Source organism: Erythrolamprus reginae, chromosome 8 (genome assembly GCF_031021105.1).
Source record: "Erythrolamprus reginae isolate rEryReg1 chromosome 8, rEryReg1.hap1, whole genome shotgun sequence".
Classification (NCBI taxonomy): Eukaryota; Metazoa; Chordata; class Lepidosauria; order Squamata; family Dipsadidae; genus Erythrolamprus; species Erythrolamprus reginae.
The window spans coordinates 50,340,099-50,363,000 of NC_091957.1; the positions used below are offsets into that span (position 1 = coordinate 50,340,099).

General features: G+C 40.9%; 1 protein-coding gene across 1 annotated transcript in view; it reads right to left on the reverse strand.

Moving 5' to 3' along the window:
- PCDH11X (protocadherin 11 X-linked) overlaps window positions 1-22,902 on the reverse strand; it is a 631,477-nt gene that overhangs the window by 479,653 nt on the left and 128,922 nt on the right. The window contains exon 2 of the mRNA XM_070760147.1: window positions 17,831-18,414. Coding sequence (XP_070616248.1) covers window positions 17,831-18,370 — 540 coding nt within the window. The 5' untranslated portion in view covers window positions 18,371-18,414. The remainder of the gene's footprint in view (window positions 1-17,830; window positions 18,415-22,902) is intronic.

Genomic DNA, 22,902 nt, shown 5'->3' on the forward strand with positions numbered 1-22,902 from the left:
CCTCTGCTTTGCAAAAAACAGAAACGGTTGTGAATCGGGACACACAAATTCTTTTTTTTCCCCACGGCAGATGGATATCCTGCAGCCTTTGCAAATTAAATAAATAGGGTATACAGTGGTACCTCTACTTACGAACTTAATTTGTTCCGTGACCAGGTTCTTAAGTAGAAAAGTTTGTAAGAAGAAGCAATTTTTCCCATAGGAATCAGTGTAAAGGCAAATAATGCATGCGAATGGGGAAATCACAGGGAGGGTGCAGGCCCTGTTTCCTCCCAGGAGATTCCTAGAGAGGCCCCATGGAGGTTTCTCCCCGCTTTTTCCAGCCCTGTTTCCTCCCAGGAGATTCCTAGAGAGGCCCCATGGAGGTTTCTCCCTGCCTTTTCCAGTTACAGTTTCGGGGGCTCGGGGTTGTAAGTGGAAAATCGTTTTTGGGAAGAGGCAAAAAACCCTTGAACACCTGGTTCTTATTTAGAAAAGTTCGTAAGTAGAGGTGTTTGTAGGTAGAGGTACCACTGTATATGTATACACTGATTGATTGATTGATTGATTGATTGATTGATTGATTGGTTTGATGGACTTATATGCTGCCCCTCTCTGTGGAGTCCCTGCAGATTTCATTTTGCTAGTCCTCTATAGCTCATCTTAGTTTCAAGGCCATTGAGCCAGCGCTGTCTGAAGACATTTCTGTAGTCATTTCCATAGCATGACATCATGGAGCCGTGTTATTTTCTGTAGGTTATTGTCAATTATTGCCAACAATACAGAAAGCCTATCTTGTCATTATATTGACCAAATATCCTAATTCCTTTGTTCTATTTAAGTTTAAAGGTTACTTACTCAACTATCTGGGTATCTAGGGTCTTTATTTACTTATTCAGTTCTTTTATTGTTCTAGCTATGCGCAAAAGGTTAATATTAGCAATCACCTGCCTGCTTGATATGATCTAGCAGTATGCTGTACCTGTTACTAGTTAGCTATCTTTGGGATAAGTCAATCATTGTAATAGTCTGTGAGATGGTTTTCCTAGAGAAGGACTCTGTGAGATGGTCTTCCTAGAGAAGGACTTCCTATCTTGGAATTGCTTTGCTCAGAAAACCATGTCTCCTAGCTAGCTATTTGTTTGTTTGTTTGTTTATTTGATTATTTATTTATTGATGATTTGCTTTGCTTTGCTTTGCTTTGCTTTGCTTTGCTTTGCTTTGCTTTGCTTTGCTTTGCTTTGCTTTGCTTTGCTTTGATTTGATTTGATTTGATTTGATTTGATTTGATAGTATATATAGTATATACAGTATATAGTACTGATAGTATATACAGTCTGCGAAGAGAGAAATTCCTTAATGATGGGATCAAGCATGAAAACCAGAAGCTTGCAAGTTTCCGGTCACAATTCAAAGTGTTGGTAATGACCTTTAAAGCCCTTCATGGCATTGGACCAGAATACCTCCGGAACCGCCTTCTACTGCACGAATCCCAGCGGCCGATAAGGTCCCACATAGTTGGCCTTCTCCAGGTCCCTTCGACCAAACAATGTCTTTTGGTGGGCCCCAGGGGAAGAGGCTTCTCTGTGGCGGCCCCGGCCCCCTGGAATCAACTCCCCCCCGGAGATTAGGATTGCCCCCAATCGCAAGTTACTCAAGACCCACCTATATCGCCAGGCATGGGGGAACTAAGACATCTCCCCCAGGCTTTCTTATATTTTATGTTTGGTATGTATGTGTTGTATGGTTTTTTAACAGTTGGGTTTTTTTTATATAATTCTTATTATTAGATTTGTTCCATTATCTATACTGTTTTTTATTGTTGTTGTGAGCCGCCCCGAGTCTTAGGAGAGGGGCGGCATACAAATCTAATAAAATAAATAAATACATACATACATAAACCTTTGGTCCCAGTGATAGACTCAGATTGTATTCTGCAATGTTATCCTGGGACACACATATTTAGCTTCATTTGCTACACACACAACTCTTTATAGTAGGATGCTTGGCTGCATAGCTAGAGGTATAACAAGCAGGAAGAGGGAGATTGTGATCCCGCTGTATAGAGCACTGGTGAGACCCCATTTGGAATACTGTGTTCAGTTCTGGAGACCTCACCTACAAAAAGATATTGACAAAATTGAACGGGTCCAAAGACGGGCTACAAGAATGGTGGAAGGTCTTAAGCATAAAACGTATCAGGAAAGACTTCATGAACTCAATCTGTATAGTCTGGAGGACAGAAGGAAAAGGGGGGGACATGATCGAAACATTTAAATATATTAAAGGGTTAAATAAGATCCAGGAGGGAAGTGTTTTTAATAGGAAAGTGAACACAAGAACAAGGGGACACAATCTGAAGTTAGTTGGGGGAAAGATCAAAAGCAACATGAGAAAATATTATTTTACTGAAAGAGTGGTAGATCCTTGGAACAAACTTCCAGCAGACGTGGTAGATAAATCCACAGTAACTGAATTTAAACATGCCTGGGATAAACATATATCCATCCTAAGATAAAATACAGAAAATAGTATAAGGGCAGACTAGATGGACCATGAGGTCTTTTTCTGCCGTCAGACTTCTATGTTTCTATGTTTCTATTTAGTTCCAGAGTTGCGTGAGAAGTGGGGAGGAGAACTAAAGAAGTATATCGAGTTTGCCAAAATGTTTCTCTCTAGCTGTTGAAAATGTGTCGGTGGATTTCACAAAACCTACTTGAAAAGCAGCCTAAAGGGTAGCGTCTTGTTAACAATAAGTTAAAATTTTCAGGATTTTTATTTATTTATTTTTTAAAAATGGAGGGTTTGGAGCTACAATAGCTCAGACCTTGATTAAAGCTCTAAAGACTGACTCATGAAATTCTAAATCATAACTAAAGAAGCTCGCCACTTGAAGTGCTTTCGGGATAATGGAACACCTTGTAAGGCTCTAATAAAATGGTGTACGCCAGATGTCATTGAACGTGAATCTGTTGTAGCATCTAAAATTTATTTACCGTGGTGCTGCACTGAATGAGAAGCACTCAGACCAAATTACTTGTAACAAAGACCTATTGGATCACTCGATTAAAGCAGGTCGCGAGTGCTTCATTGCATTCAATGGTGCTTCTTATGAGCATGCTGTTCTGTTGTATTATTTTTTTTTAATATACAGTCATACCTCGTCTTACGAACCTAATTGGTTCCAGGGGGAGGTTCGTAAGACGAAAGGTTCGTAAGACGAAACATTGTTTCCCATAGGAAACAATGTAAAGTCAATTAATCCGTGCAACCAAAAAAAACCCCGCGAAAAACCCGCTGCCGCCCGGCTGTGACCTTTTAAAACAGCCGTGCGGCTTCCCAGCCGTCTCCCGAAGCCGAACGCCAAACCCAAACTTCCGCGTTTGGTGTTCGGAGGCTGCTAGGAAGCCCCCCAGCCCAGCTGTCACCTTTTAAAACATCCGCGTGGCTTTCCAGCAGCCACCGAACGCCAAACGCGGAAGTTTGGGTTTGGCGTTCAGCTTCGGGAGACGGCTGGGAAGCCGCGCGGCTGTTTTAAAAGGTCACAGCCAGGCTGGGGAGCTTCCCAGCAACCCCCCCAGCCCGGCTGTGACCTTTTAAAACAGCCGCGCGGCTTCCCAGCAGCCTCCCAAAGCTGAACGCCAAACCCGAACTTCCACGTTCGGCATTCGGAGGCTGCTGGGAAGCACCCCAGCCCAGCTGTCACCTTTTAAAACAGCCGCGCGGCTTCCCAGCAGCCTCCGAACGCCAAACCCGGAAGTTCAGGTTTGGCGTTTGTAACACGAAAAAAGTTCGTAAGAAGAGGCAAATTTTTTCTGAACCCCGGGTTCGTATCTTGAGTTGTTCGTAAGACGAGGGGTTCGTATCTTGAGGTACCACTGTATTCCCAACTGATGCTGCAAGCAAAGAGCAGAGATGAATAGCACATGATATGGCAAATAATTTATAGGGAATCCGAGGGTTAAGTTCATGCTTGGATTTAATCTCCCAATGCCAAAGGGTGGAGCAACCTACATGACTTATTAATGCTACACTACATTTTATCTTAAACAATGAACTGTCCCTTGGAAAACAGGAGAGGTGGCAAGTCCTATAGTTAATCTAACATTCATGTTTTACTCATAGCATATTTGGGCAACACACTTTAAAAGATTTTTCCTTCCTTCCCGGGGGATTTCCTGTCACTCTCTGATGGATAAAGGGACTGAGATCGTGATATGAGTATTTATTTTGGAAGGAACAAGGGAGCAGAAAGAAATGTTGGGCAGAAATTATTCTTATAAGTAGAATGTCCTCAATCGTTTGGGATCCGCCCTGAGTCTTCTGAGAGGGGCGGCATACAAATCTAAGTAATAAATAAATTGAGTTGGTTGAACCTGCAGGAATCTGTTCACCCTCTTTTTAGAGTTCTTGCTGAATTTAACTCTCCCCCTCCCCAAAAAGGACCCCAAGAAGGAAAAGGGGGGACATGATCGAAACATTTAAATATGTTAAAGGGTTAAATAAGGTTCAGGGGGGAAGCGTTTTTAATAGGAAAGTGAACACAAGAACAAGGGGGCAGAATCTGAAGTTAGTTGGGGGAAAGATCAAAAGCAACATGAGAAAATATTATTTTACTGAAAGAGTAGTAGATCCTTGGAACAAACTTCCAGCAGACGTGGTTGGTAAATCCACAGTAACTGAATTTAAACATGCCTGGGAAAAGGAAAAGGAATCCTCAATCTGAGTATTGTATTGGCAGTTCTGTGTTAGCAAATACTTCAAAAGAAAAGGATTTAGGGGTAGTGATTTCTGACAGTCTCAAAATGGGTGAACAGTGCAGTCAGGTAGTAGGGAAAGCAAGTAGGATGCTTGGCTGCATAGCTAGAGGTATAACAAGCAGGAAGAGGGAGATTATGATCCCGCTATATAGAATGTTGGTGAGACCACATTTGGAATACTGTGTTCAGTTCTGGAGACCTCACCTACAAAAAGATATTGACAAAATTGAACGGGTCCAAAGACGGGCTACAAGAATGGTGGAAGGTCTTAAGCATAAAACGTATCAGGAAAGACTTCATGAACTCAATCTGTATAGTCTGGAGGACAGAAGGAAAAGGGGGGGACATGATCGAAACATTTAAATATATTAAAGGGTTAAATAGGGTTCAGGAGGGAAGTGTTTTTAGTAGGAAAGTGAACACAAGAACAAGGGGACAGAATCTGAAGTTAGTTGGGGGGAAAGATCAAAAGCAACGTGAGAAAATATTATTTTACTGAAAGAGTAGTAGACCCTTGGAACAAACTTCCAGCAGACGTGGTTGGTAAATCCACAGTAACTGAATTTAAACATGCCTGGGATAAACATAGATCCATTGTAAGATAAAATACAGGAAATAGTATAAGGGCAGACTAGATGGACCATGGGGTCTTTTTCTGCCATCAGTCTTCTATGTTTCTATGTTTCTATGTTTTTATAGAGAACCCCCCCAAACGTATAGTCTACCATACGTGTGTGGTGTGTATGTCAAATCTGCACTCCCACTTTTAATAAAGCCCTAAAGATTTATTTAGGCCACCCTTTGAATGGGTGGGAATGTTTCACTTTAAGTCTTAGCTTATAGCAGAATTGGATTTTAATACTGTGCGGTGATATTTTTAACTGCAGCTCTTTTATTAATGTTTTATTAGGTTTCCATTGTGCGCGTTTCCAGTACTGTATTAATGTATGATTATTATCATTATACGTCGGCGCGTGAGAGTTTGTTGCTGTAAGCTGCCTTGGGAAAAATATTATTTATAAATTTTTAAAATAAACTAATGAGCAGGAGAGAGAAAAGGCTTAACAAAAGGGGAAAAGGAAAACATCAATCTATTTGCCAAATCCAAACCCAATGTTTACAATTTGCGTCTCAACTCTCACCAGAAATATATCGAGGGAGCGTTGTGGAACCAGCTATTTGAAGGTTGGTTTGGGGAAAATGGTGGCCCTTATTTATTGATTATTGGCCTTATTTATTGATCCTTGTCCTTCTCTCTATATACTAATGACTGCATCTCAAACGATCCATCTGTTAAACTACTGAAGTTTGCAGATGATACAACAGTGATCGGACTCATTCGAGACAATGATGAATCCGCATACAGATGGGAAGTTGAACAACTATCCTTGTGGTGTGACTAGAACAATCTAGAACTGAACACACTCAAAACCGTAGAAATGGTGGTAGACTTTAAGAGAAACCCTTCCACCCTTCCACCTCTCACAATACTAGACAACACAGTATCAACAGTAGAGACCTTCAAATTTGTAGGTTCTATCATATCTCAAGACCTAAAATGGTCACTTAACATCAAAAACATCATCAAAAAAGCACAACAAAGAATGTTCTTTCTGCGCCAGCTCAGGAAGCTCAAACTGCCCAAGGAGCTGCTGATACAGTTCTACAGAGGAATCATTGAGTCTGTCATCTGCACCTCTATAACTGTGTGGTTTGGTGCTGCAACCCAACAGGACTGACACAGACTTCAGAGGATAATCAGAACTGCAGAAAAAACAATTGCTGCCAACCTGCCTTCCATTGAGGACCTGTATACTGCACAAGTCAAAAAGAGGGCGGGGAAAATATTTACTGACCCCTCACATCCTGGACACAAATTGTTTCAACTCCTACCCTCAAAACGTCGCTACAGAGCACTGCACACCAAGACAACTAGACACAAGAACAGTTTTTTCCCGAACGCCATCACTCTGCTAAACAAATAATTCCCTCAACACTGTCAGACTTTCTACTAAATCTGCACTACTATTCTACTAGTTTTTCTCATCATTCCTATCACCCATTTCCTCCCATGTTGACTGTATGACTGTAACTTGTTGCTTATATCCTAAGATTTTTATTAATATTGCTTCTTCATTGCTTATTTGACCCCCTATGACAATCATTAAGTGTTGTACCATATGATTCTTGACAAATGTATATTTTATTTTATGTACGCTGAGAGCATATGCACCAAGACAAATTCCTTGTGTGTCCAATCACACTTGGCCAATAAAAATTCTATTCTATTCTATTCTTTGAGATATTGCCATTATGCACAATTGTTTCTACCTATTACAATTATTTGTTGCTATCTCAACTAGTTAATTAAACACGTACATTTAAAGCTAGTTGGTAGAGTGGTGCGGTTTGGTGGCCTAGAGGTGGAGGTCTCACCTCTAGGCCACCAACTGGAGGCTGTCAGTTCGATCCTAGGTGGTAGCAGATATTTCTCTGTCTGGGCACAATGAGAATACATCTCTGGTTAGGTCCCAAAGTGTTGGCCTTCTCCAGGTCCTGTCAACTAGACAATTCCGCTTGGCTGGGCCTAGGGGAAGGGCCTTCTCTGTGGGGGGCCCAACCCTCTGGAATCAGCTCCCCCCAGAGATTCACACTGCCCCAACCCTCCTCGCCTTCCAAAAGAACTGGAAAACTTATTTATGCCACCAGGCTTGGGATCATTAGATCCCAACCTCTGACCAATGAATGTTTACTATGTTTGGTTGCACTGAATGAATGATTGTGATATTTAGTTTTTATAATGTTTTTAGTTAATTATCTATATTAATTGGATCCGATTGTAACTTGTATGTTGTTTTATTGACATGTTGTGAGCCGTCCCGAGTCCACGGAGAGGGCCAGCATACAAATCCAATAAATAGGTAGGTAGGTAGGTAGGTAGATAGATAGATAGATAGATAGATAGATAGATAGATAGATAGATAGATAGATAGATAATGATAGATAGATAGATAGATAGATAGATAGATAGATAGATGATAGATAGATAAACAAACCAACAAATAAATATCTGCTATAATAATTTGTTTTAATAACGTTAATTTGTTTATTATCTTTGCTTTCTTAAATATTTTGAAGTATGTAATAATCTAGACTTTAAATTTTGGGGGAGGGGGGACAATATAGCCTGCATTATAAATCATTGAAGTATATATGGAATTATTTTGTTAATGGAAAAAAACATGTACTAATTTATATACTTGAGACAAATTATAGTCTAGTGTAGAATTAATATAATATAAATATAGTGACTTTAGTGCTAATATAATGCTATTATCCATATATATAATTATTAATTTAATTTTCTTTTATTTTTTTCTCTACTTACTATTGTGTTTTCTTTTTTAAAAGTGGAAAATTAATTAAAAATATTTTTAAAAAGAATATGTCTACTAAGCAAAACTGCATTGACTACAGAAAGGGCATCTGGCTATTAAACAACCTGGTAGCTCTATTCAGTTGTCCAGACTCCACCACACATGGGATTATGGGGTCATTTAATGATGATGATGGTGGTGGTGGTGGTGGTGATGGTTTAAGCTAGTAGAGGTTTGTCACAGTGTAATTAATCCCATGCATTTTTAGTCATTCAAAAAATAAGAAACCGGCTCATTCTTTACTCCTCTAAGTCAAATGTCTATTTTATGGTGATGCCTCTCTCTCTTTTTAATAATGACTATATTTCAACATTTATGTTGTGACATGTGGACCATAAACCATTATGCAGTTGTGGAGCATTAAAACAGAAATATATTTTTAGTGGATTTCCACCTATCCTTTACTACAGCCATTCCCTACAGCTTAATTAAAAGTATTTAGAATCTGACTTTGACTTAATATATTATCATTTTGCAAGGACATCTACTTTAAAAAAAAAATCACATCATGCTCAAAAACTGATCAACGGATTTCATCTGTGTCTCCATGATGTCTGACTTCAGTTTTCTGTGACATCAGCATTTAGTGTTATAGTAGTGTACCGTCTCAACAACTTGGTCTATGGCCATCAGTGACAAGCACCTTAAGTTTATTAAAAGCAAGCAAATAAAACCTAGCTAGAACACTTGGGGAGGTCTAAGGATAGACTTGGCAGCAACGCAACCCATTGATTATGTTAATGAGTTGAAAAGTTCACTCTTAAATCAAGTCCACTGCAGCATGAATCTAAATGGGCTATAGTTTATGACAATCTCAGTGATGCAAGCAATGTAGTCTCACCAGTAGAGAACAGAAACACCAGTGGATTCCAGGGGATATTGGGCTACCCAGTTAATGGTGATGCAAGTTCCCACTTTGACTTGCATATATGTTGTCATTTCAATCAGAACCTAAACTACAGTGGTACCTCTAAGAACGCCTCTACTTATGAACTTTTCCAGATAAAAACTGGGTGTTGAAGATTTTTTTGCCTCTTCTCAAGAATCATTTTCCACTTACAAACCTGAGCCTCCAAAACAGTAACCGGAAAAGGCAGGGAGAAGCCTCCGTGGGGCCTCTCTAGGAATCTCCTGGGAGGAAACAGGGCTGGAAAAGGCAGGGAGAAGCTTCCATGGAACCTCTCTAGGAATCTCCTGGGAGGAAACAGGGATGGAAAAGGCAGGGAGAAGCCTCTGTGGGGCCTCTCTAGGAATCTCCTGGGAGGAAACAGGGCCGGAAAAGGTGGGGAGAAGCTTCCATAGAGCCTCTCTAGGAATTTCCTGGGAGGAAACAGGGCCTCCATCCTCCCTGTGGTTTCCCTAATGGCACACATTATTTGCTTTTACATTGATTCCTATGGGAAAAAATGTTTCTTCTTACAATCTTTTCTACTTAAAAACCTGATCACAGAAAAAAAATTAAGTTTGTAAGTAGAGGTACCACTGTATTTAGTTAAGGATAGGATCCTTTGCCCTTTTGTGATACTGTTCAAAATAACAAGTTATCTTGTAAGAGAGAAACATCAGCACAAAGAACTAATCAAACGAAGCAAAAAAAATGCCACCATCCCTACAAGGAGAAACCAATATTCTCAGGAAAATAAATGCACTAATAAGGATTGAGTAGCTTCAACAAGTTGGCTCAATGTATTCTGTCCATGATCCCAGTGCATCAAATAAAGTATCCTTAAACAAGTCAAGTGATATGAAATCCAGTGCAGTTTGCATGAGCCTGGGAAGAAAAAAAAATCTATGTGTACAATGTTCTCACATTTCTCAGCAACCTTCTACGTTTCCCCATATTGCAGGGAAAACTTGCACCCAAGAATAACTCTTCTCCCTAACGCCCTGATTGAGTTGTGATAGCAGACATGATGTCAGTCACGGTCGGATCTTTCAAATTCACATCTCTGGATTTGGTTTGCAACACCAAACACCGTTAGACCAACTTTTAAACACCGAGTCAAGAATTCTGGATCGTGGGTTACATTTGGACCGGGACTCACTGCTCACAGTCACTCATGCCCTCATCAGCTCGAGGCTCGACTACTGTAATGCTCTCTACATGGGGCTACCTCTGAAAAGTGTTCGGAAACTTCAGATCGTGCAGAATGCAGCTGCGAGACCAATCATGGGCTTTCCCCAAAATGCCCATGTTACACCAGCACTCCGCAGTCTGCATTGGTTGCCGATCAGTTTCCGGTCACAATTCAAAGTGTTGGTTATGACCTATAAAGCCCTTCATGGCACCGGACCAGGGTATCTACGAGACCGCTTTCTGCCGCATGAATCCCAGAGACCGGTTAGGTCCCACAGAGTGGGCCTTCTCCGGGTCCCATCAACTAAACAATCTCGTTTGGCAGGGCCCAGGGGAAAAGCCTTCTTTGTGGCGGCCCCGGCCCTCTGGAACCAACTCCCCCTGGAGATTAGAATTGCCCCCACCCTTCTTGCCTTAAAACCCACCTCTGCCGTCAGGCATGGGGGAACTGAGATATTCTTTCCCCCTAGGCCTTTACAATTTATGCATGTTATGTTTGTTTGTAGGGATGTTTGGTTTTACAATAAGGGTTTTTTAGTTTTTTTAATATTGAATTTATATGATGTTTTTTATTACTGTTGTTAGCCGCCCCGAGTCTACGGAGAGGGGCGGCATACAAATCCAATAAATAATAATAATAATAATAATAATAATAATAATAATAATAATAATAATAACAACAACAACAACTTGATATTCGTGCCAGGGCAGGTGCTGAATCGGGTCTCAGTACTAGAGAAAAACAATATTCAAAGTGAGTTAATCTAGATTAAAGTCAATATATAGTGTGCAATGGAATCCATAATGAGTAACATTCATAATTTGTATTCCAGATTTACTACTGCTACTGTTCAAGATACACTGCCTGAAGCAACTCTCTCACTTTTGCAGTACTGAAAGGATGTGATGAGTCAGTGGCTAAGAGGCTCAGCTTGTCAGTCAGAAAGATCAGCAGTTCAGTGGTTCGAATCCCAAGCACAGTGTATCAGAGGGAGCTCTCATTACCTGTCCCAGCTTCTGCCAACCTAGCAGTTCAAAAGGATGTAAAAATGGCAAAAATAGGGACCGCCTTTGGTGGGAAGGTAACAGTGCTCCAGCAACATGGTCACAGAGATGTCTTTGGACAGCGCTGGCTCTGCGGCTTTGAAATGGAGATGAACACTGCCCCCTAGAGTCAGGAACAACCAGCACATCTGTGCGAGAGGAACCTTTATCTTTACACTCCACCCCTTACAACTTTAGCAGAACTGATATTCTTGGCCAAAACAAATTTAATATTTTTTTTTTAAAGAAAATCCATTATCCCTCTATATTTTTCTGGCAAATATTTCTTGGCAAAGCCATTTATTTATATGTCATTTATTTTCTTCTGCTGGATAAAAATCGGATCCTTTTTGCTCTTCCATTTACTTTCCCCTTTCCTTTTAAAAAGCTATCTAATAACTCAGCTGTTTCAAACCCTCATTAATATCTTCTCCTTTATTAAATGGCTCCTCTTCCTCCCTGGAAACTTTTGCAGCTGAGTTATAAAAAAAAAAACCACTTTCTTCTTTCCCTTCGGGCAAAAGGCAACTAAGTCTACTATTTTCTTTTCTTTTCTTTTTTTAAAAGAAGAGCCCTGCTGTTTTCATTTCTCTTCAATTGAATCGAATCTTTACCCTATGACGCATAAAAAATGATTCATTTGGAACAATTTATAAAGATTTGGGGGTTTTGAAAATCTCCAAACCAAATGAGAAAACTCCATGCAATTTTCTTGCAATTTTCATTAATCTCCCCCCATTTTTAACCAACGTGAAACTGGATAATCTTCGACCACTGGCAACAGGTGTTCTATTCTTATTTTGGTTAATGCCAACTTGGAAGCTATATTATACAAAGCATGTGGCCACCACATAATCATGGGGTTGCCTTACCATTTTCCACTAAGGCCTGGCTAATTATTTAATGAATCCAACCCTTTGTAAGAAATAAAATTTGGATCTTGAGCCTTGCAGTTTACTTCTGGAAGGAAGTTTGCACAGGAGAAAATTGACCCAGTAATAAAAATGATTTCAAAGCAAAACAAAACAAGGTTTTGCTTTGCGACACGGCTCTATTAGTTCAGTAATTTCATTGGGGGGGGGGGGACCACCTGTGTTCAAGTAAAGGCTTGGGACCAGGTTATCTGAGGGACCATTTATTTATTTATTTTTATTATTTATTTATTATTTAGATTTGTATGCCGCCCCTCTCCGCAGACTCGGGGCGGCTCACAGCAAGATACAGCAAATCATGACAAATCCAAATAAATTTAAAATATTTAAAAAGGTTTAAAAAGAACCCCATTTACTAACAAACACTCACACACACAAACATACCATGCATAAATTGTACATGCCCGGGGGAGGTGTTTCAGTTCCCCCATGCCTGACGGCAAAGGTGGGTTTTAAGGAGTTTACAGAAGGCAGGAAGAGTAGGGGCAGTTCTAATCTCTGGGGGGAGTTGGTTCCAGAGAGTCGGTGCCGCCACAGAGAAGGCTCTTCCCCTGGGGCCCGCCAACCAACATTGTTTAGTTGACGGGACCCGGAGAAGGCCCACTCTGTGGGACCTAACCGGCCGCTGGGATTCATGCGGCAGGAGGCGGTCTCAGAGATATTCTGGTCCAGTGCCATGAAGGGCTTTAAAGGTCATAACCAACACTTTGAATTGTGACCGGAAATTGATCGGCAGCCAATGCAGACTGCGGAGTGGTGGTGAAACATGGGCATACCTAGGTAAGCCCATGACTGCTCTCGCAGTTGCATTCTGCACGATCTGAAGTTTCCGAACACTTTTCAAAGGTAGCCCCATGTAGAGAGCATTACAGTAGTCGAACCTCGAGGTGATGAGGGCATGAGTGACTGTGAGCAATGAGTCCCGGTCCAGATAGGGCCACAACTGGTGCACCAGGCGAACCTGGGCAAACGTTCCCCTCGCCACAGCTGAAATATGTTTCTCTAATGTGAGCTGTGGATCGAGGAGGACACCCAAGTTGTGGACTCTATACAAAGCATGTGGCCACCTTCTAATCATGGGGTTGCCTTACCATTTTCCACTAAGGCCTGGCTAATTATTTAATGAATCCAACCCTTTGTAAGAAATAAAATTTGGATCTTGAGCCTTGCAGTCTACTTCTGGAAGGAAGTTTGCACAGGAAAAAATTGACCCAGTAATAAAAATGATTTCAAAGCAAAACAAAACAAGGTTTTGCTTTGCAACACGGCTCTATTAGTTCAGTAATTTCAAAAGGAGGGGGGGATGGACCACCTGTGTTTAAGTAAAGGCTTGGGACCAGGTTATCTGAGGGACCATCTCTTGCTGACCACATCTACTTGACCCAGAGGGAGGCAAGAAATGTTGTGGATCCCATCAGAGGTGAAATAGGGGACAGAAATATTATGAATCAATTAATTCTCTGACCCCACTGTTCAGTTTAATTTTTTATCTAGGAAATCTATGGATTTAATGCCCAGTAATTCAGTCCTTTTGTTTGATGGATGCAAACCATCTCTTTTGTAGAGTTTTTCATTGGACCAGCTGCAGACATCATGACTAATAAAACCAAAGCCTTCCCTTTTACACCACTCCTTTAACCACACATTAAATTCTGCTACACCTTGGCCTTTCCCTTACTGTTCCTTAGAGACTAGACATACCCAGTTCCTGCAACTGTTCATCATATGTTTTAGCCTCCAGTGCCCTCATCATCTTGGTTGCTCTTCTCTGCACTTTTTCTAGACTTTCAGCATCTCTTTTATAGTGTGGTGACCAAAACTGGATGCATTACCCTAGGTGTTACTAAGGCTTTATAGATTGGTACTAGTACCTCACTTCTACTAGGTTTTTTTCTCATCATTCCTATCATCCTTTTCCTCCCACTTAGGCCTGTATGACTGTAACTTGTTGCTTGTATCCTAAGATTTTTTATTAATATTGATTCTTCATTGCTTATTTGACCCCTATGACAATCATTAAGTGTTGTATCGCATGATTCTTCACAAATGTATATTTTTCTTTTTATGTACAGTAAGAGCATATGCACCAAGACAAATTCCTTGTGTGTCCAATCACACTTGGCCAATAAAGAATTGTATTGTATTGTATTGTATTGTATTGTATTGTATTGTATTGTATTCTATTCTATTCTATTCTATTCTATTCTATTCTATTATTATTATTATTATTATTATTATTATTATTATTATTATTATTTAGATTTGTATGCTGCCCATCTCCGTAGACTCGGGGCGGCTTCATTAAGTTAGAACATCCCTATCACTGGAAAGGAAGGAAGGAAAGAAGGAACAAAGGAGGTGGGGAGGGAGGGAAGGAAGGAAGGAAGGGAGAGAAGGAAGGAAGGGAGGGAGGGAGGGAGAGAAAGAAGGAAGGAAGGAAGGGAGAGAAAGAAGGAAGGGAGGAAGGGAGAAAAAGAAGGAAGGAAGGGAGAGAAAGAAGGAAGGGAGGGAGGGAGAGAAAGAAGGAAGGAAGGGAGAGAAAGAAGGAAGGAAGGGAGAGAAAGAAGGAAGGAAGGGAGAGAAAGAAGGAAGGAAGGAAATAAGGAGAAGGAGGGAGGAAGGAAGGAAGGGAGAGAAGGAAGGAAGGAGGGGAGAGAAAGAAGGAAGGAAGGAAATAAGGAGAAGGAGGGAGGAAGGAAGGAAGGGAGATAAAGAAGGAAGGAAGGGAGAGAAAGAAGGAAGGAAGGAAGGAAGGAAGGAAGGAAGGAAGGAAGGAAGGAAGGACCATATAAAGATTATACTGTTGTTTTTTCAGAAAAGGCATAGTTAGAGTTGCTTTGTGTGTCCAAGAGGAAATTCTCCTTTCCCTTTTCTGTTAATCTACTCAAGCGTTACCAAAGCATGCTGGCTGATCCAGCCAGTTAGAAAGCTTCGTCTTTGCTTCTCTGAGAAAGCTAATTTGCTTCACCGCATATCTAATTCCATAGGGTTCCCTTGTTGGTTTTCATACGCTTCACAGCTAGAGCTGCTGGTCACGTTCACTAAAGGATCATCCTTACATCCAGTTTCTCCCCGGCAATTATTCATAATTTTTAAAAAGGCTTCAAGTTCTCTGAAGAAAGGAAAAAAGGAAGAAAAAAGACATCTAAGCACAGCCATCTCTTAAGGAGTCGTACCAAAAATGGAAGAAGGCATGAAAAAAAAATTGGTGGAATGGGGAAGAGATGGAAAAGAATGCAGGGGTGAGTAGACAGGAACAATCAAGGCAAGAAGGGGGTCTATTGGCAACTAATCCCATCAATGACCAGCTGAGCCCAGGTAGCTAGGCACCTGCTAAGAAACATTTCACATCCTTCAAAGAGACTCCACCTGAATGAACTCTTTATAAAAACGAGGCTGGCAAATTTCTCACATAAGGTTTTTTTTTTGTTCTACTGTATTTCCTCCAGACTAGCATTAAAAGTTCCTTATTCAAATCTGCACAGATCTTGTTTCTTTGAACTAGACTATACGTGTGGGACCTGAATTGCGATTCCAAGGAGAGGTGGATGGGAGCAAGGAGAGATGACTTACTATTATTATTATTATTATTATTATTATTATTATTATTATTATAGTATTATTTTAGTATTATCGTTATCATTATCATTAATGTCGGTTGGCGGGCCCCAGGGGAAGAGCCTTCTCTGTGGTGGCCCCGACTCTCTGGAACCAGCTCCCCCCAGAGATTAGGACTGCCCCTACCCTCCTTGCCTTTCGTAAACTTCTCAAAACCCACCTTTGTTGTCAGGCATGGGGGAATTGAAACATCTCCCCCGGGCCTATATAATTTATGTATGGTATGTTTGTAGGTATGTCTGCTTAAAAATGGGGTTTTTTAACTATTTTAAATTTTAAATTGTATATTATTGGATTTGTTATGAATTGTTTTATTGTGTTGTGAGCCGCCCCGAGTCCACGGAAAGGGGCGGCATACAAATCTAATAAATAAATAAATAAATGAATGAATGAATAAATAAATATATCATTATCATCATCATCATCATCATCATCATCATCATCATCATTAATTAGATTTGTATGCCGCCCTTCTCCGAAGATTCAGAGCAGCTCACAACAACAATACACAATACAAATCCAATGATTAAAAACAGAACAGATAAAACCCTTAATTTAAAATCAATGATACAACCCAAACACACCATACATAAAACGGGACGGCCCAGGGGAATCAATTTCCCCATGCCTGGCGGCAGAGGTGGGTTTTTAGGAGTTTCCGAAAGGCAAGGAGGATGGGGGCAGTCCTGATCTCCGGCGGGAGTTGATTCCAGAGGGCCGGGAACGCCACAGAAAAGACTCTTCCCCTGGCTCCCGCCAGACGGCATTGTTTTGTCGACAGGACTCAGAGAAGGCCAACTCTGTGGGACCTAATCGGTCGCTGGGATTTGAGCGGCAGAAGGCGGTCCCTAAGGTATTACTTCTCCAAATGCTGAAAACTTTAACCTTAGACTGTCTACAGTTGACTTCACCCCCATTTCTAAGAATTCTATAAGGGGCGTGCATAAATGCTCCATCGTGCCTACCATCCCTGTCCTATTGTCCAAATTTCCCTATGCTTACTTGCTTTTGTTTAAGTTTATACCATACCTATTATCTTGTACACATTTTGATGAATAAATAAATATAATAAAATAAAAAATAAAATATGTTTTTCCTTCTGCCTTCCTTCTCTATGTCGAGTCCTCTATCCCCCTCCCCCCCCCCAGAGTACAACTCAATAGATAGCCCACACCAAGTGTCCAAATGTGAAACAAAGATAACAGATAATTTGCGTTCAGATGGGAAGGAGCAGGTGCACACTCAATCCTTTCCACAAACACTTTTGGTGCAGCCCACAAGCGGTAATGCCCTTCCCCATTCTACCACTTTTTTTTAACCGTGTGTCTTTCATTTGTATAGAACAGCAGAAAGTAGCCAAAAAGGTGTTTGGTTTTTTCCCCAAAAAAGGCAACCAGACTTTTTCGTTTTATTTTCCTTGAAAGGATTTTACTTCTCAACTGAGAAACTTCTTCTATCTGAAGTTGGGGAACCAAAGAAGCTTCTTGTCTGAGAAGCAAAATGTCTTCAAGGAAAAACAAAGTATGTCCAGTTGCCTTTTGAGACAATAATAATCTGGATGACCGAGAATCTAGACATTTAGCAGTTAGTAACAGAAGAAGAGAAATGCTTAGGAAACAGATGATTATCCGAGAACCATGAAATGGTCTTCGGGCAAAATAGGAGAAGAAGAAGAAGAGGAGGAAGAGGAAGAGGAGGGAGAAGGAGAAGGAGAAGAAGAGGAAGAGGAAGAGAAGGGAGATGGAGAAGGAGAAGGAGAAGGAGGAGGAGGAGGAGGAGGAGGAGGAGGAGGAGGAGAAGAAGAACAAGAATGAGAACAAGAACAAGAACAAGAAGAACGAGAAGAACAAGAAGAACAAGAAGAAGAAAGGAGGAGGAAGAGGAGGAGAAAAATGAATATAAGAAAGCACGGGAGAAAAGCAAGAAAATAATTAGGGGAGGGTAGAACTGAGCATTCTTTTCAGCCAAAGGACTACCATTCACCTTAAGAAGTTCATAATGTTGAATGCCATTCACTCCAATATCGGGATCAACAGCCGACGGGACAGAATAGCGGGAATTGATCGCGGTGTTCTCGGGGATGGAGATATTGATGACCGTGGATGGAAAAAGAGGAGCGTTGTCATTTATATCCTCAATCAGGAACCGAATCTTGACCAGCCGGAAGACCTCGTCAGGAAGAACCGCGACTTCCACCTCGTAAAAACAACGGTTCTCACTAAAAATGCCAGAGCAAAGCTTTTCCCGATCGATGCGGTTGGACGTGGTGAATATTTCTCCGGTATTCTCCTCCACGCGGACGAGGGGGACATCGCCAGTCTTGTACACAAGCTTGAACTGAAGCGGGGATGAAAGGGGCACATCGGGGTCAAGGGTCAGGTTGAGATCCTTCAGCAAATTGCCAATAAGGACATTTTCCGGTAACTCCTCCCTCACGGTGTAGTTCTTCTCCTGAGCACCCGACTGAAACACGACGCAGACCAGTAAGACTGCCAAGAGGTAAGTCCCAGAAAGCAAGTCCATCTCCAGAACAGCTACGGTGTTGGCCAGCTGAACACCAAGGAGAGCTAGAAAAAGAAAGAGACAGAAAGGAAATAATTTATCAAAAATGCAATGGGAGAGAGCACTAATCTCATTTTCTCCATTATTTTATGTTTCTCCGCCAGGGGTTGCCACGAAGAAGAAAGAGTCAAGCTATTCCTAAAGTATCCGAGGGCAGGACGAGAAGCAATGGATGGCAACTTATCAAGGAGAGAAACAACCTAGAACTAAGGATAAATTTCCTGACAGAACAATTAATCAGCGATCATTAATTGCTTATTTGACCCCTATGACAAACATTAAGTGTTGTACCTCATGATTCTTGACAAATGTATATTTTCTTTTATGTACACTGAGAGCATATACACCAAAGACAAATTCCTTGTATGGACAATCACACTTAGCCAATAAAGAATTTTATTCTATTCTATACTTTACTTTCTTATTCTATTCTGTTCTGTTCTGTTCCACTCTTTATTTTCTTATTCTGTTCTGTTCTGTTCTGTTCTATTCTATTTCTATTCCTATTCTATTCTACTCTACTCCATCACAGGACTAGGGAAGGAAGTTAAAAATATATTCCCCTCCCCAAACACACTGGCAAACCATTTCTATATTGCTATCAAGAAAGCTACAGGAATATTTTAATGACATCATCAGGAATCAAGCACAGCTTGATATATATTAATTCAGGAAAGTTACAAAACAATTGGTGCCCCATTTTAATTTCCATCCAGCTACTAGGAGAGCAGTGGTGCCCGATGGTTCTTGAAAAGCACAGATAGTCCTGTCTGTTTTCTCACATGAAAAACTCAGGGTGGCAGGCAGAGTGAATCATAGTGATGCCCATCTGCCAGAATTTAGCCCAGAGCGGATGAAATGCATCTGAAGGTAATAAATGGAGCTTCCAAAAGTTGAAAGAAAATAGCAAGTGGTTTTATAATCCTCATGAAGAATTGATCGATCTACCTTTGCTGGCTTCTTTAGAGAAGATATCATAGCTGATGATAGGCTTGTAACAAGTCATCCATGCCATACATCTTACTCATGGCTTCCTAACTTAACTGTTATAACATTCATGACTGGGAGAGTCATGTTAACAAGGTTAGCCAATGAATAGGCATAGTAACTAAGCCAGCCAATGGGAGCTAACCACTTCTGAGTCTGTGCAGAGAATTGAAACTGATAAGCTCAAGGCTCTATCCCACTCTGCTCTTTGTCTATACTCTGTGCTTGTCTGCTCTGCGGAAATGAAACCAACTCTCCTGCTTGTGTTTACCTGTAGCTGATTGAAGAAGAATTCTACCTGTGGTATTGTAAATATTGTAAATATATATATCATGTATATACAAAGATACATCGATACTGTAGGCTAGAGGTTAATTCTCTGCCTTACAAGGCAAAGGCTGCAGGTTCAAATCCCAGTGAGGGTATGACTAGCTAATGAAATAGATCTATCCTAGTCTCCCTTAATTTTCAAATTCAGCAAAAACATGTGACACACGCACACACATATGTATATGTACATGTAACATATTTTTGCTGAATTGAAAATGAATAGATCTATTTTGAGGTTGTTTCTTCTCATCAGCTAGCCATACCCTTACTGGGATTTGATCCTGCTGCCACTGCCTTGTAAAGCAGAGAATTAACCTCTAGGCTACAGGATCTCATCCTTTCAGCTTTGCACCAGGAAAGTGTTAATTAACTGCCATGGATATGGCCCTGGGTTGGACCGAGAGGCAAAAGGAAGCATTGAGCTCCTCCCATATATTATTATTATTATTATTATTATTATTATTATTATTATTATTACATTTACATTTATGTTTATAAAGAAGTTATTGAATCCATCTGAATTACTCATCCGTGAGTGCTTCTGGTTTTGATTTTGCAACAAACTTTAATATTAACCTACTCATAATTCCTAGAATCCATTATTCTTAGGATCACTATTTTTTTGCAGGATCCAGTCTGGATCAGTCATCAGGACCAAGCTTGTGGATTCATGTTGGAGACCATATTCAGGGGAACTTCTCTCTACCATACACTCTAGTGACCAACCCAGACTGGCTCCTGGAACATTATTCTGAAACACATATATTCACCTTGACATTTTTTTTCTACTTCCATGTCTCGATCAAACTTTAAAGTGACAGAATGAAGCCATTTTCTTGGCTTCAATTGACCAAAAGTAAGTAATTGTTGGTACAATTTTTGTGCTAGAGACAACATATCAGCAGATGGGTCGGGCTCTGCATCTCTCCATATCCTTGTTGTTATCTACCAAGAGACTCAACTCAACAACATTGGTTTTATACCTTTAGGCTCTCCAACTCTCAACCTATTCAGGGTCCTCCAAGTAGTATAAGGGAGGTCAGATCCTTCAGCCATAGGATCACATGCCATGCATTAACAATTACTGCGGGTCACTACAGCCAACTGTCCAAGCACTCAAATAGCCAACACATTATTTCCTTTCCAGTGCAATGAACTCAGTACATCTTTAAAAATATATATTTCAAATGGGAGCATTCATTAAAAAAAAAAGTTTTCCTTTCAGAAATGTACCATATGGGATAAAAATACCAATAGCACTTAGACTTATATACCACTTCGCAGTACTTTACAGCCCTTTCTAAGCAATTTACAGAATCAGTCTCTTGCCCCCAAAAATCTAGGTCCTCATTTTACCTACGTTGGAAGGATGGAAGGCTGGGTCAACCTTAAGCTGATATGGATGGATGGATGGATGGATGGATGGATGGATGGATGGATGGATGGAAAGAGGAGGGGAGGAGGGAGTGAGGGAGGAAAGGAGGGAGGGAGGAAGGAAGGAAGGAAGGAAGGATGGAAGGAAGGAAGGAAGGAAGGAAGGAAGGAAGGAAGGAAGGAAGGAGGAAAGTAGCTATAGCACTTAGACTTAGATACCACTTCACAGTCCTAAGTGGTTTACAGAATCAGCCTATTGTCCCCCAACAATCTGGGTCCTCATTTTACTGACCTTGGAAGGCTGAAAGGATGAGCCAATCATGAGCCAGTCAGACCGTCCAATTTATAATCTATTACTCTGGTTGGTTGGTTTTGTTTCCTCTTAACACTTCCCCTCATTCACTAGTGTTTTTAAAACATGGAGCAAGACAATCATATATCACATATATATTGGCATATTCTAGATTAGATTTACTATATGTAAAAGCATAACTTAGATTGTCAAGTCAGGAATCAGCCAGTGTGGCCTGTGGTAAGATAAGACTGGTGTACAACTATGGTGAGGTTAGATACATTTGTAGCTACAAAGCACTTTTCCAGATTTATGATTGAAGGAGATTTATGTTTACATGGGAGTACAATAAATATATACTTCCTCTGCGCCAAACTGCAAGATAGAATTAAACACCATAAAAATACAGTCTCTTTCTCTTCCCCTCCTCTTTGAATATTGTTCTGTGTTCATAAAGCATTAATTTTCCTCCTTTTCTTTTTCTTTTAAAATTGGATTGCATTGTAGCCAGCCAAACAATAAAAGAAAACAAGCATTAAACAATCAGAGAATGAAGGCTTACAAGGGATGGCTCGGGTTTGCTCTTATTAAAATAAATGGCTAATTGCCATCCGAGCGTTGGGATTACTGAGCTCAGTACAGTCTCTTTCCTTCTGTATATTTTTTTTAGTGCATTCAACCCACTTGTGAATCTGTAAAGGCACACAATAAAAGTCTACACATGACAAAAATATATTTTAAGCCCTTTTTTATTCCAGATCTGTATATATTTTTTTCTTTAGGGGAAAAATTGGTACATATCTTCAAAGGAGATGGGGTTTTTCCTGCTCACTTTTCATGGTTTAGCACTTGGACATTATACAGTGATACCTCGTCTTACAAACCCCTCATCATACAAACTTTTTGAGATACAAACCCGGGGTTTAAGATTTTTTTGCCTCTTCTTCCAAACTATTTTCACCTTACAAACCCAAGCCGCCGCCACTGGGATGCCCCGCCTCTGGACTTCTGTTGCCAGTGAAGCACCCATTTTTGCGCTGCTGGGATTCCCCTGAGGCTCCCCTCCATGGGAAACACCACCTCTGCAGGGGAATCCTAGCAGCGCAAAAACGGGCACTTTGCTGGCAACGGAAGTCCAGAGGTGGGGTTTCCCAGTGAGGGGAGCCTCAGCGAAATTGCAGCATCACAAAAACATGGAAGTCCAGAGGTGGGGTTTCGAGGACTTCCGTGTTTTTGTGATGCTGCAATTTCGCTGAGGCTCCCCTCGCTGGGAAACCCCACCTCCGGACTTCCATTGTAAGCGAAGCACCCGTTTTTGCGCTGCTGGTATTCCCCTGCTGGGATTCCCCTGCAGCATCACAAAAACACGGAAGTCCAGAGGTGGGGTTTCCCATGGAGGGGAGCCTAAGGGAAATCCCAGCAGTGCAAAAACGGGGGCTTCGGCTTGCAAAAGGGGTGAGTTTTTGGTTTGCACGCATTAATCGCTTTTCCACTGATTTCTATGGGAAAC